The sequence below is a fragment of the Symphodus melops genome, assembly GCF_947650265.1.
Source record: "Symphodus melops genome assembly, chromosome: 13".
NCBI lineage: Eukaryota > Metazoa > Chordata > Actinopteri > Labriformes > Labridae > Symphodus > Symphodus melops.
This window is the reverse complement of record NC_136703.1, coordinates 26,229,970-26,245,172: the sequence shown is the minus strand read 5'-3', so window position 1 is coordinate 26,245,172 and position 15,203 is coordinate 26,229,970. Positions and strand designations below refer to the sequence as shown.

The 15,203-nt window shown below is 47.6% G+C and overlaps 2 protein-coding genes across 4 annotated transcripts in view; both read left to right on the top strand.

Annotated features, from left to right (window-relative positions):
- Positions 1-3,404, top strand: part of cacna1fb (calcium channel, voltage-dependent, L type, alpha 1F subunit) — a 19,197-nt gene extending 15,793 nt beyond the window's left edge. For all 3 annotated transcript variants that reach the window (XM_079359560.1, XM_079359559.1, XM_079359558.1), the window contains 11 exons: positions 8-109; positions 275-540; positions 764-821; positions 940-1,162; positions 1,269-1,376; positions 1,458-1,594; positions 1,901-2,013; positions 2,113-2,314; positions 2,426-2,488; positions 2,603-2,703; positions 2,779-3,404. In XM_079359560.1, the coding sequence (XP_079215686.1) occupies positions 8-109; positions 275-540; positions 764-821; positions 940-1,162; positions 1,269-1,376; positions 1,458-1,594; positions 1,901-2,013; positions 2,113-2,314; positions 2,426-2,488; positions 2,603-2,703; positions 2,779-3,042 (1,637 nt within the window). In that variant the 3' untranslated portion in view covers positions 3,043-3,404. The remainder of the gene's footprint in view (positions 1-7; positions 110-274; positions 541-763; positions 822-939; positions 1,163-1,268; positions 1,377-1,457; positions 1,595-1,900; positions 2,014-2,112; positions 2,315-2,425; positions 2,489-2,602; positions 2,704-2,778) is intronic.
- Positions 3,405-6,617: 3,213 nt separating this feature from the next.
- Positions 6,618-14,368, top strand: LOC306833928 (synaptophysin-like). The gene is made up of 8 exons (XM_079359565.1): positions 6,618-6,705; positions 9,552-9,617; positions 11,405-11,529; positions 12,388-12,586; positions 12,659-12,856; positions 12,982-13,182; positions 13,767-13,847; positions 14,157-14,368. The coding sequence occupies exons 1-7, from the start codon at positions 6,688-6,690 to the stop codon at positions 13,830-13,832; spliced, it is 873 nt and encodes a 290-aa protein (XP_079215691.1). The 5' UTR covers positions 6,618-6,687; the 3' UTR covers positions 13,833-13,847; positions 14,157-14,368.
- The last annotated feature ends 835 nt before the right edge of the window (positions 14,369-15,203 follow it).

Genomic DNA, 15,203 nt, shown 5'->3' with positions numbered 1-15,203 from the left:
TTGCTAGGTAACCCCGACCAGGAGAACGAGGAGCTGCGGGGGATCATCAAGAAGATCTGGAAGAGGATGAAACCGAAACTACTGGACGAAGTGATTCCTCCTCATGAAGGTACAAAAGACGTTTACATCTAGAAATACGACTGATAGATCAAAGTACCTGTCTCACCTGTCCCACCTGTCTCACCTGTCCCACCTGTCTCACCTGTCTCACCTGTCCCACCTGTCCCACCTGTCTCACCTGTCCCACCTGTCTCACCTGTCTGTCTTCCTGCAGAGGAGGAAGTGACGGTCGGGAAGTTTTACGCCACTTTCCTGATCCAGGATTATTTCAGAAAGTTCCGGAAGAGGAAAGAGAAAGGAGACCTGACGGGCGAGGACAGCAGCACCAACCCGTCTGCCATCCAGCTCTGTAAAGCCGGGCTGCAGACTCTGCAGGATCTGGGTCCTGAGATGCGTCTGGCTCTGAACGAGGACCTGGAGGAGGATGAGGAGGACCCCATGATGGACGACGAGGAGCTGGACGAAAACGCTGCATACAAGGTCTGAACTTAGTGAGTGAGAGAGAGAGAGAGAGAGAGAGAGAGGGCGAGATACAGCAGCATAACAAGAAGCCGGTCTAAGCCTGACTCAAAGCTCCCCCAAAAAGGACTAGTTTAAGACTACTCTAAGCGGGTCTGGGTCCTGGACTCTGACTGGTAGATGATTCCAGAGAGTCTCGACCTCCCGTTGAACGTTCACGCCGTGTTGTGTTTCATCTCTTCAGGGTGAAAACGGTTTCGGATCAGAGAAAGACCGACGCAGCTCCTTACTGACGCCGACAGGTAAACGTCCTGTGACATCATCACGTTTCCATGGTAACGCCGCAGCTACCTGCCCGTAACAGGCTTCAAGTGATCGGCGTCAATGTGAAGCTGTTTCACGTTTCCGTTCTCCACGCAGGTGCTGGGGGCGTGGTCGGAGAGGGCGGGGTGTCGAACGGCGGCCTGATCCACCGCGTCGGTTCACTCACCAAGGTGCCGAACGGCAGCGAACACGACGAGCATCATCGCCGTGGAGACAACATGAGGTCATCGCTCAATCACCACCATCAGCGACGCCCGTCTGCAAGGAACGGCGCGCTCGACCACGCCCACAAGAGACCGTCGCACTACAAACACGGAAGGTACGCCGCCGAACTACGAAAACATACACGTGTAATATTTACGAAACCTTTCAGAAAGGTTAAAAAGACGAGCTGTCTCAGCCAATCACAGAGCGTCTCTCTGCAGGAGGGACTCGAGGGACAGATACTGGAGGAACGGAGACATGGAGGCGTACGGCGAGCACGGATACTACAGAGAGGAGGAGGAGGAGGACGCCATCACCGCCAGAGACAGGTGAGGGACAGACAGGTATACAGGCACAGAGACGTGTGTGTGTGTGTGTGTGTGTGTTAATGTGTGTGTGGCTCTTTGCAGACACTACCACGAGGATCCTCCTCTGTACAGAGACCACTATGAAGGCCACGCCCCCTACAGCAACAGTAACTATGGTAACGGGTACAACGACAGCAGAAGGACGACCCGCAGACGCCTACTTCCTGCCACACCCACAGGTGAGACGATGTCCCATGGTGCTTTGCTCTACCTGCTTTCGCATACATTTTAATGAATAAACAAGAAGGTTGCTGGTTCGAATCCCTCTGCGCGTGTTCTCCAGCTTCCTCTCACATTTCAAAGACGCGCTCGTTAGGTCGGCGGCTCACTCTTAACTGTGAGCGGCTGGTTGTCTGCCCTGAGATTAACTGGCGATGAGTCCAGGGTGTAACTCCGCCTCTCGCCAAGCTCGCCTCCAGCCCTCGCCACCTGTCTGGCTGTGACATCATCGCTGACACTGAGTGTTTCTGTTCGTCCTCGGTCAGGTCGGAAACCGTCGTTTAACATCCAGTGTTTGAGGAGGCAGGGAAGCAGTGACGACCTGCCGATCCCGGGGACGTACCACCCCACCTCGCCGCCACGCCGCGCAGGCATGCAGGTACAAACACACACACACACACACACACACACACACACACACACACACACACACACACAGCTCTCTGCCTCAGTGTAACTCCACCCTCCTCGTCCTCAGCAAACTTTCAACAGCTACGAGTCTCGTCACTCGTCTGCTCGCTCCGCCGCGGCCTCCTCCGCCTCCTGGGCTAACCCGTGTCCTCGCCGCGGCCGCCTCCTCTACGCTCCTCTCATCCTGGTGGAAGAGGAAGGCAGCCCCCCCTGGGGAGGAGGAGGAGGAGGAGGGGGAGGAGGAGAAATGAAGAAGGGAGCAGGGAGAGGTAAGGAGTCAAGGAAATATTCCAGGATGTCGGAGCCAGAAGGACACGTGGGATTATTTATGATACGATCTGAAATAAGAGCCAGGTGTGTTTTTGTCTGTCATCCACCAGGTGTCAGTGTGACAGGTGCAGCACCCAGGCCGGCCTGGTACGGTGGCCCTGCAGGGACATCAGGTAGGAGGGATTACAGTCATATCAAAGCAGTAGAGACAGTGAGCTAAAAGCTAAAGTTCTGAGGGGGGTTTGTGGTATATTTCTCAGCGTGTCATGTGACTCTTTGTGTTGTAGCTCCTCCCCCCTACAGAGCGTACACCACTCTCAGAGTCCCGTCGCAGCTCGGCGCCCAGCTCACGGAGAAACGAGGATCAGCTGACAGTCTGGTGGAGGCGGTGAGGAGACATTCATTAATTGATTATTAATTTATCATCCAAACTCCGATCACTGATTGGTCGATCTCTCCACAGGTTCTGATCTCCGAGGGTCTCGGTCTCTACGCTCGGGATCCGAAGTTTGTGGCGTTTGCGAAGCGAGAGATCGCGGACGCGTGTCACATGACGGTGGATGAGATGGAGTCAGCCGCCAGCGACCTGCTCGGCACCGGGAGCCACAGTTTACTGAGCAACGCCGCACCCGACCCCGCCGCGCTTTACAGCGACGAGGAGCCAATCAGGTCGGGCCGTGACGAGGAGGAGCTGGCAGACGAGATGACCTGTGTGACTTCATTCTGATCAGCTGGCACAGTGGACCAATGGGAGGGCATCACTGATTGGCAGGACATTTAACCAATCAAATGGCAAGGATTGGAGTGCTGAAGATTTCTAACCAATCAGAAAAGAGATATAAAAGTAAACAATTATTATGGCTGCCAATAGAGTTTTTTTATAGTAAAGAAAGGACGAACATGAGTGAAGTGACTTTTACAAAAGGAGGTGAAGAAGAAGACGATATCGGGCTGAAACAAGTAGAAGTAGAAGAAGAAGAAGAAGGTGACGGATGAAGACAGAGACAAAAAACAGCAAACAGAAGAAACAAAGACATCGTCTGAAGAATCAAAGATGGCCGCAAGCAAAGTGGGACTCGGCCCTGTTGTGTCGTCGCTAAGCAACACAGGATCCCAGTTTACCCACAACGCATTGATGACAGGTTGTGTTGTGATTCAATGTTCACATATCACAGTAGCCTACTGTTAAAGAAGCTAAAGGAAGGTTAGCTTAATTGTGCTGTAGCTTAAAATGATACAAGCATCTCCTCAGAAAGCTAGCCTCGTCACACGGCGCTGTTAGCTTGTGTTATAGCATTAATGCTCTCTTAATTTGGTAAAAGATCACAGCATTAGCATACCTGTTGCAGAAAGTTAGCATATTAAAAAGCTAAATCAAGCACACCTCTAACTGAATTAAACGCTAACTAACTGAACAGTAACCACCAGCAGATACAGAGCTAATGAGCAGGGACAAAAAAGCACTAGCTAACCAGAGGAAGCAATAATGATGTCAGAGGTTAGCCTAACACTTACAACCAACAAAACAACAAAAAAAAACTTTTTGTTGAGATTGGTTAGCTTTAAATGCTAAACTATCCTCTGCCTAATAGCAGAATGTTTACAGTAAGTAAGCTAACAGCCGCGCACAGTATTTAGCTAGTAGCCTACTAAATACAAAATGTCACAATATCACTTAAGTTAGCATCAGCTGTATCTTAGCAGTGGCCCCCTGCTGGACATTAGCAACTGTCTGATGCTAATGAAGACAGCCGAGTGAACATGTGCAAGTCGGCTACATTGATTGGACGGTTTGTTTTTATGGACACGTTAGCAGACGTATCTTTCTCATGCTAACTAAATGAAGATTAAAAGGCGGGACATCAGTGAATTACATTCTCAACAAGCTTCTTCAGAGATGCACAAACAGTCGATGTTTTAGAGGATGTTTCTGAGATTTTATACTTATGTATTTTAATGCTGTTTAAGGCAGGGTTGGTAATTTTTCAAAGCTAGCATGATTTTTAAAGTAGCATTCCCTCTGTGCTCCCTCTAAAGCCACGCCCCCTCACTTACATGCACGAGTGCCATTGCTCCAGAAGCAGGCCTCAGCTCATCCCAAGAGGTAGAGAGCGAGCAGGGAAACAGGGAAGCTGTGATTGGTTCATCAGAGAGCAGGGAAACAGGGAGGCCTGTGATTGGTTCATCAGATTGGTACCTTGTGGCAGACATTGGTTGAAGTTTTTACAGTCTTACAAACTGATACAGATGAGGGATTTTCTTTGTTCCTTTTTCAGAGAACCTGAGTTATTAATTTCAGTCAGGACCTAAAAACAATTTCAACCAGAATCTTAAAAAGTGGATCTGAAGGAAATGACCAACCCTGCCTTTAAGCGACGTGTTGAACTTCCTGCTCTGTGGTTTCGTAGAGCAGCATGCAGGATTATAACGTCATATTTGTCATATTTTATTAACGTGTATTTTTATTCTCATCACTGAAATGTTTGTCTCGAATCAGACGATGAACTGAAAATACATTTTTGTCTTTGTTGGTTTTTTTATTGGATCGAAGAAGCTGAGTGTTTGTTCAGTGTGTTTTCTAAATGTTTGATATTTTTTATTCTGACAGACAAAACTGTGATTATTTCTCAACAGCTGTTTTTATGTCTCGTCTGAATTTTTGTGTTTCCGTCTCCTTTAGTTTTTCTTACGGACACTTTGGATAGTTTCCCAGCAGTTAAGGGCTTTTCAATTCCACGCCTGGATTCTCCAAAACAGACATTGAAACTGCCGTTCAGCTGAGAAACAGCTGTGTGTGACACCTAGTTTACCTCAAATAAAGACTGGAACAAGCTTCTCTCGGACTCCTCAGTGCTCTTTGTGTAACATTACAAATAAATAAATACATGTACTGCAAGTTCGAAACACATACAATACATATACCATCATGCACTCACTTTATCAGGTCCACGTTGCTCTGTAGTACCAGGTTTGACCCCCCTTTGTCTTCAGAACTGCCTGAAATCTTTGCAGCATAAATTCGACCGGCTGCAGGAAACATTCCTCAGTGATTTTGGTCCGATAACAGCTTTGGGCCCCAGACCACTCGGGGGCCACAGACCACTTAGGGGCCCCGAGAGCTGAAAAACTTTAAACCACAGCAGAAGCTCAAAATATGCACATTTTGCAATTACAGTAGCCTAATTACCCCCCTAATGAGGACCCATCTGACTGCACTCATTCTTGTTGCCCTGCTGAATGTGGGCTAGAAGACCCCCCAAGGGGCCCAGCACCACTAATCACAACTGCTCATACATAATGTTCTGTTCTGTCAGATTTGTATTAGTTTCCCTGTTTGAGATTCACTCAAAGGAAAAGAGAAGACGAGACGCAGTTTATGTGTTAGAGCTCCCTCTGCTGTCAGAGTGAAGACACTGCAGCTGTTCAACATCTTCAGAAACATTAATGAGAGGTTCAACATCTGGACTCCGAGTTAACATCTGTGTGTGTTTCTGCCTGAGGGTCTCGTTAGCGTCAAGAGAACAAGCAGATTTAATAACACGTACTCGTCTTTATTTATTGCTCTTCACTCAGTCTCCTGTTCTCTCATCATCGGGACGACGGGCTGAGAGCTGAGGCGGGTTCTAAACCTCCTGACACCACGCCCACCTGTCAATCATGTCAGCTACACGCCTTCATTCTTATTTCATTTATTGAGTCCATTTTAACTTTTGTGATGATCTCTTGGTTTCATCTCAGCATCGTTTAAAAGTAAATATTAATATTGTTAAACTCTGAATGATCTCGGCACCCTGAGCACCCTGAGCACCCTGAGCACCCTCACACACATGCCTGAATCACACACATACACAAACAGAAGCGTTCATGGAGAGAGGAGCGCACCACAGACCCCGGACAGTCGTTTGGTGCCTTGCTCAAGGTGCTACTCTCCAGCTACTAGACCAACTTCCATATTATGGTCTGATGGAGACTTGAACCAGCGACCCTCTGGTTCCCTACAGACAGAGCTGCTGTGTTCATGTCTTTGACCTGTGCACACCTTATGAGTAGACCTCTTCAATCATCACCTGCGTCAACACCTCCCACTACTGTGATGACGCGATCACAAGCCCCGCCCCTCCCCCAGTTTTAATTCCTGTAATTGACTTTCTCAAACATATTAACACGAGGTGTCAAATAGTTATTAATCATGAAGGTGTGATTAACCCTTACAGCGCCTCTGAAGATGCTGAAGTCTAAGTAATGATAAATAAATAATGACGTGGACTGAAGCTCCCCCCCCCCCCCCCCCCCCCATCATCCACGCCCTCCTCCCCCCCTTCCCTCCTCCTCCTCCCTGCATCTCCTCTCTGTGCTCTCGACAGGCTGCAGGATGGACATCATAAATCAGGTACAAACGTTTAGCATCCTCTTTGTATTTCTTTATTCTGATCCACATTTTCACCTTATCCTCTCATGTGTGCGCGCGCGCGTGCGTGTGTGTGTGTGTGTGTTCGCGTCGTGTTCGGGGCGGCCCGCCGGGATCCGTGTTTGTGTTTGTCTCCGGTGGAGGCTCGGTGCGTCGGGCCGCAGCACGGAGAGATGACACATCAGAGTCTGGAGCAGAACCGAGCCGTGAATCAGACATGTCGGGAGGAGTTCTCCTTTTTATTCTCACTAATAGAAATCTAACACGCAGCTCGTTTAACATCTTAGTGTAACGGAACCACGCAGGAGGAGGGTCGGGCTGGGGGGGCTCTGTGGTTCTGAGGAGGTCTGGGTACATGAGACGCTCCCAGGGAGATGCGCCTGACGGTGGGCTCCTCTGCCCTGCGCGCTGCCTGCAGGCCAAACAAAAACATCCAGATTTAACAGCTCCGTGATGAAACGTCTATTTCAGCTGTGTGTGTGTGTGTGTGTGTGTGTGTGTGTGTTTGTAAAATGGCAGCCGGAGGAGGAGGGTGCTGATGGTGCTGATGTTGTTGTTGTTGCGGGTCCAGCCGGTGACGGCTTTTTTACGCATTCTCACCGTTTTTCTGCCAAAACCGCCCCGTTATTCGGACCCGGTTATAACCCGGTATAACCCGCTCTAACCCGGGATCACCTCCCCCCCCCTCCTCCTCCTCCTCCCCCTCCTCCTCCTCCTCAGCTGCTGCAGCCATTAAGATGGAGACCGAGTGAACAAAACACTTTATGATAAATCCAGCTGATGTTAAATATGTCTGTGGATCCATGAGGAGCAGATATTCACACCTTGTTCCTTCCATCTTAAGACTCCTAAAATAAATACTGATAATAATCTTCAGATCTGTTCACTTTGTGATGACAGATTTCAGCCCTGGGCTTTTGTAGTTTTATTATCTCTTCACATACTCCCTGTTCTTATTGCTGTACTGATATTTAAATGTCTATTTTATTCCTAATGCCTCAGCCTGCTGTATTCACCGTGTAGCCAATCAGAGCGTCTGAAGCGACCACATGACCCTTCAGGTGTCTGACAGTCCGATGTGTGTTCTTACTGTTCTCGATTTTAATACAACGTTCCTGAGTTACATTTTCTACATACTATAAAACATCAGCTGCAGGGGCGTGTCCGGACTTTTTGGATTCAGGTGCCCAAACTGTGCAGGGGTGGCCTGAAGTTTGAGCATTTATTTAAACCCTTCTGCCTCCATTGAACTCTTAATTAACACATAAAATTTTTTTAAACTTTATCCTTCGAGGACTCAAAAAAAATGTAAACGTCCAGAGTCAACATTTCAAATCTGCACACTGAAAACTATAACACAGCCTTCAACGTTAGTCCCACCTCTGGCAAGGCAAATAACCAATCACAGTTAAGCATTTTGGGGTTACAATTCTTCTGCAGGACAAATCTGTTTTATAATTTCTATAATCTATCTGGATTATTCAGGGCTGCAGTGACGTAAAGAGGGGGTGCTGTCAGCCCCTTTCACATCACTGTGTCTCAGTCTTAAATATATCAATCAAACTGCTTCAGATAGAAGTGATTGTACCCGAGCTAAAAAGCCTCTGCATGTTTCTAATAAGCTCCAGCAGCAGAAAGCTGCTCAAACTAGGATCAATGTTGGAGATGAAACATGGAGAGAGGTTAGAACGCAGAAAGCTTTACAGACCCATGCAGAGCTGGCTAAACACTGAAGCTACAGTGTCCACCACATGCAGAGCTGGCTAAACACTGAAGCTACAGTGTCCACCACATGCAGAGCTGGCTAAAAGCTGAAGCTACAGTGTCCACCACATGCAGAGCTGGCTAAACACTGAAGCTACAGTGTGCACCACATGCAGAGCTGGCTAAACACTGAAGCTACAGTGTCCACCACATGCAGAGCTGGCTAAACACTGAAGCTACAGTGTCCACCACATGCAGAGCTGGCTAAACACTGAAGCTACAGTGTCCACCACATGCAGAGCTGGCTAAACACTGAAGCTACAGTGTCTCTACATGCAGAGCTGGCTAAACACTGAAGCTACAGTGTCCACTACATGCTGAGCTGGCTAAACACTGAAGCTACAGTGTCCACCACATACAGAGCTGGCTAAACACTGAAGCTACAGTGTCCACCACATGCAGAGCTGGCTAAACACTGAAGCTACAGTGTCCACTACATGCTGAGCTGGCTAAACACTGAAGCTACAGTGTCCACCACATACAGAGCTGGCTAAACACTGAAGCTACAGTGTCCACCACATGCAGAGCTGGCTAAACACTGAAGCTACAGTGTCCACCATATGGTGACCTGTGTGAGAGGAGGGGCGGAGCCAGACAGCTCTCTGTGATGATTAGAGTTTAGACTGCAGTACACATTTTAAACACTAGGGGGCGGAGCTACATACTGCTCCTTTATACTAATTCAGTTGTTATTGGATGTTTAATATCTGTAAAAACTGACCATCAGTTCAAATCATGAATACAAAATTGATATTTAGTTTTTGTTTTTGTTTCTGCAGTTTATTGACGTTTTAATGGACTTGGAGTGAAAACTGATCCGAGATGTGATTATTGAATATGAACTCCGATTGAAAACAGCAGAGAGGAACCTGAGAACAGATATCGACTGGTTTGTTTCGCCACAGAAACATTCGTCGATCTGTGCATCTATTAGTCTTATTTAAAATGAGTTCAGACCTCAAACCTCGACTGTTTGTCCTGACGATGCTCTGCTGGATTTTGTTTTTAGAATGTGCAATGCTATAGAATAAACTAACCCCCCCCCCCCCCCTCTCTCTTTTCAGATGGTGGCTCAGGGGCAGTTCAGGGTGCTGAAGGTTCCTCTGGGCTTCATCAAGGCCTTACAATGGGTGAGTCAATCACTCCTCTTTTATGCTGCTAGTCACCCTCAGATGTCATCCTCCACACACACACACACACACACACACACACACACACACACACACACACACACACACACACACACACACACACACACACACACACACACACACACACACACACACACACACACACACACACACACACACACACACACACACACACACTCTTTAGACGTCACCACGATCTTTAAAACAAGATCCCAGACCGCTCTCTGGGTCGTCTTTCTGATTCAGGATGGGGGGGCATGCTCCCCAGGTGTTTCACCAGCTGAAGAAGTCTCCCTTTAGATCTGACTCCTACAGTTGAAGGTGTGACATCCTCCGTAAAATCTGGTTGTCATGGTAACGGTTTAGAAAGGTGTAAATGAGGGATGTAACACACCTTTAGTTTCCCGTGAACCCAAATCATTTCTTCCATCCAACCACAGACGACCAGCTCTTTCTGAACGCTCCGTTTTGGTGTGTGTGTCTCTTTAAATGCGATGACCCCCCCCCCCCCCTTTCTGAGTTGTCCCGGTAGACACCATTCCTTCACTTGCGAGAATAAAAATGGCGGACTTGTGCAGAAGTTCAGCTCTAGTCTGGAGGTGGAGTCCACGGGTGGAGACACCAGAGGGGATTTTTTTAAAACCTGAATCCCACTGTGACATCACAAGGAGCACACATTAGAAACAGAGCATTTTTCTCTGTCTGGTAAGACCCATGCAGACCACAAGCAAAGGACTGGATGGATTTATTTCACATGTTGTGGGTTTGCAGACTCTCAGGTTACTAAAATAAATGTTCAAAAACACTGTACAAGAGGATTCTTAAGAATATGTCCCCTTTAAATGACCGTACGGTGTAGCGTCAGATCTCACCACTAGATGTCACTGTAGTTCTGTAACTCTAGCTGTAGATGAAGGCTGCAGGCTTCACTTCTCTCCTTGTCAAGATGCTTTGTCAGATCATTCAAACGTCAGTCAGTGAACAGAAGTTATTTTTCATTTTCATCATCCTCACACCTGATCGATCACAGGAAACTGAAAACCAACCAAGAACATTCCTAACGTGCGTTTCTGCAAGACACACACACAGTGAGCAGATGGTCACAGTCAGACTTTCTGTGGAATCTCTGCATGACTCTGTGTGTGTGTGTGTGTGTGTGTGTGTGTGTGTGTGTGTGTGTGTGTGTGTGTCCTCTGTAAACTGGCTGCATGATGATGATTTTATGCAACACGGCCGACTTAGGACCTTAGATTCTTTACTGATCCTGAGGACAATTATAATTCAATTTTTTTGTGTATCTAACGTTCAACAAGCTGTTAGCTTAGCATTTAGCCTCTAAATGGAAATACAAACTGAGCTTCTTCACAATCATCTTTTTTTTTTTAGAAAGAGGGTCGTAACTGGCGACACATTGATGCTGATGTTCAGCCTCAGTTTAAATCTGTACACTGTGACTCAGCAGTTAAAAGTGATGAGTCATCGTCCTGCAGGAGAGCCGCTCTTTGTTTGCATGTGACTAAAACGACCACGCAGGTAGTTCCTGCATCTTTTTATTTATAACTCTTTACATCACTCGCTCATTATCTTCCCCCGTCAACACCGTCTTCATAACCTCCTTTACAGACGCTCGTTTGGAAGTGTGTACATGCTAACATGCTAACACACAGTGAGACTGTTAGCATCCAGTGTAACCATAGTAACCCATCGTGACATTAAGAATCTCTGTGTTACCACATGACTCACCGCGTCTCCTCCTCCTCCCGTAGTTCTTCGCCATCTTTGCCTTCTCAACTTGTGGGAGTTATTCCGGGATGTTCCGGATGGCGGTGGATTGTAAGAACAAGACGGACAGCGACCTGAGTATAGAGGTGGAGTTTGAGTATCCGTTCAGGTGAGAACATCAAACACAAAGCCTGACTGTGATATGAAGGTAAAAAACTTCTTCAGTGCTCTGAGCTGTGAAGAGAGTGTGAGTGAAAGAGACTATAGTGAAATTAAAAATGAATGGATGATAAAGAAATGGAAAAGTAAAAACATGAACCTAAATATCCCACACAGCAGAAGCTGCAAAATGTCTGAATTCACGGGAGGAGGCGTGCAGGAGTTATGAGGCCAAACTTTACAAAGTCCAATAATTTGTCCTCTTGATGCCGCTAAAAGTTGGGAATAGTACCAAGCATACCAATCTGACCCTAAAGGGGCGGAGCTAGACACACTGTAGTCCATTGATTGGTGGAAAGAATCGTCACTTCCTGTGTTAATAAAGGACAATCACAAAACGCACCATGTGATATTTATTGTCCTTGATCCCTGATGCCTCGTTTCAACCAAGCGGTCCGGTTTGGTTCAGCTTGGTACGGTAAACCCTGAACTTGCGTGCGTTTCCACCACCAACTGTGCCCTTATTTGGTAAGCGGAGTGTAAGCCGGATGGAGGTAGCTGCGTGGGCGATGTAATAGTGTGACATCATAGCAGCCCAACACAGTGTAGCCTGCTATTAATTAAGATCAACAAAGAAGAAGAACAGGGCACAGTAAACAAACGGACCATTAGGACCGGATCGGTCCACTTGCAACCCCAACAGACTGGTACTCAAAAAGTCGGACCAAATTTTGGTACCATTCCCAACTTTTGATGGTGGAAACGCCAATAAATAGGTACCGAACCAAACCGGGCCATCGTCAAAGTAAAGTGATGTTCCTTAAAAAAAGACTAAACGTTACGACGTCTCTGCCCTCTGTCCTCTCAGACTGCACCAGGTGTACTTTGATGCTCCGAAATGTATGAAGGGTGAGACAGATCGTTACTTCCTGGTTGGCGACTACTCCTCCTCGGCCGAGTTCTTCGTCACCATTGGCGTGTTTTCCTTCCTGTACGCCACGGCGGCTCTCAGCATCTATGTCTTCTTCTTCGAGAAGTACAAGGAGAACAACAAAGGACCGCTCATCGTAAGTGTGAAGATCAGAAACACCTGCTGACAGGTGAGCTCGCTCAAACTGTGTGTGTGTGTGTGTGTTCAGGACCTGGGCGTGACCGCCGTCTTCGCCTTCATGTGGTTGGTGAGTTCCGCAGCGTGGGCCAAAGGTCTGTCTGACGTGAAGACGGCGACCGACCCGGACAAAGTGATCACCATGATCGCAGCCTGCAATGAGGAAGGCGAGGGGAACCGCTGCCGTGAAGTCCACGACCCGGTCATGTCTGGACTTAACACCTCCGTGGTAAGATCCTCAGAGATCACGGATACTGGGGGGTCAAACGAGTCCAACGTTTTCTGCCATCGTACCATCACACGATACATCAGTCTTTGAGTGTGATTGAAAAATGTCTCCTTCTCCTTCTGCAGGCTTTCGGTTTCATTAATCTGATCCTGTGGGTGGGAAACCTGTGGTTCGTCTTTAAGGAGACAGGCATCATCGCTCCCTTCATGCGTGCTCCGCCTCCTCAGGACAAGCCTGCTGCACCAGACGCCTACGCCCAGCAGGGGGCGTACGAGCAGGACCCATACGCAAGCAACCAGGGAGGCTACCAACCGGATTACAACCAGGTGAGTCAAACTGAGAGAGAAGTCTTTACAGGTACGCTTTAGGTGCATTCAGGTGTCAGGTGCCATCGGTTCAGGTACGCTCATGTCAGGTACCATCGGTTCAGGTACGCTAACGTCAGGTACGATCGGTTCAGGTACGCTAACATCAGGTACCATCGGTTCAGGTATGCTAACGTCAGGTACCATCGGTTCAGGTATGCTAACGTCAGGTACCATCGGTTCAGGTACGCTAACGTCAGGTACCATCGGTTCAGGTACACTATGGTTAAGTACTCTACCTTGGCAAGTCCGTGTCGTAAGAATTTTGGCTAATTTGTGTAATTGCCAAATATTGCAGCAAACTTTTTTAGTGTAATGTAGACATTGCTCTGCCTCTCGCTTGCCGCAGCCTTTTGTTTCCGACATTTAGTTCTTTTCTAAAGCGTCGGTACTTTTCCATCAATAAAATAACAGATTTAAAATGTTTAGTCAGTAAAATCAAACCCTCGTGATGCCGATGACGTGCTGCTGTTTCCCAGAGAGGAAAGTATGACTTGCAGTGCACTTTCCTTTATGGTGATTTTGTTTGTGTTTTTTTTTTACAGGATGCAGAGTACGGTCAGGGCTACGGCCAGCAGGGGGCGCCCACCTCCTTCTCCAATCAAATGTGAAGTGACAGGAAGCAGGTGAGTCACACAGGAAGTCCAGTATAGGGGTCACTTTTAATGATGCAGCCATTTATTTCTACTCAAAAGTTTAACTTTCACAACCATACATGCGTCAACAAACAAACCAGACAGACATAAAATGAGCAGCAGGAAGTTGAAAGCATTTAATCAGGGCCTTAAAAATGGCTGTGTCATTCTAAAATACTTCAACACCCAGAATGCACTGGGCTTGATGCTCTCCATAGTTAGACGCTAAGCTGATGTGATAGACGCGCAGGCGCAGTTCTCTGTCCGAGGTTTTACTGAATGTTTTTGTTTCCTTCACAGAAAACGTCGGAGTGAACCAATAGTGGGTCGCCTGCAACCTACCCACAATGCAACACTCCTGTCTATCTGCAAAGTTAATGGGTGGGGTGGGATGAAGGGAAGGGGGAGGGAGGGGTTTACATGTTCACTATAAGGAATCGATGTGTAAATGATCAATAAGAGAGTTATAGATAACAATCCACAAAATGAAAAAAAAACATAAAAACAAACAACAACAACAGCGACCAATCGAAACGCTCTAAAGAAGAGATCATGTTGATAAGAGTTATTCCTATTTAATCTGTGGAGAGAATGTATGTTTGTGTTGTATAGATATCACTTTGAACAGATATATAATATAGACTCAGCTCTTTATTCATGTTTCCTATTCAACCCCGCCCACTTTCCTATGCCCCGCCCACAAAGATAAATCACGCGTTTGTCCAGACTGGGTTCACGCTGAGACAAAAACCACATCAGAAGATCCGCTCCTGCCTCCAGCATCACCTCCCGGCTGTTTCCTGTTTGTCTTGCTGCATGTAAATACCAACACAGGAAGTGATGTCATCCTGGAGACGCAGTCAACCCAGTCTGGACTACAGAAGACACTAGATCCAAAATGACTCCTTATCCTTACAGTTTGTACCGAGTGTTTGACTGAGCGCCACTCCTCTCAGTCACTGAGCAGGGCACGCCGCTCCTCTCAGTCACTGAGCAGGGCACGCCGCTCCTCTCAGTCACTGAGCAGGGCACGCCGCTCCTCTCAGTCACTGAGCAGGGCACGCCGCTCCTTTCAGTCACTGAGCAGGGCACGCCGCTCCTCTCAGTCACTGAGCAGGGCACGCCGCACAGCTATTTATCTGGTTAGATGAAGCCAAGGTTAAGTTTATACAAAAACAATCGACAGAAAACCGCTGTGCACATGAAACCACATCCAACACGCACGCGTGCACAGACGCTTCCTTCCACAGAGCGGCGAGGTGTAAACCGTGTGAGCAGTGAAATCAGAACTCAGGCCGTCGTCGTTGTAGTCCAGCGACTCGCCCACGGCGACCGGGAGCGTGACGA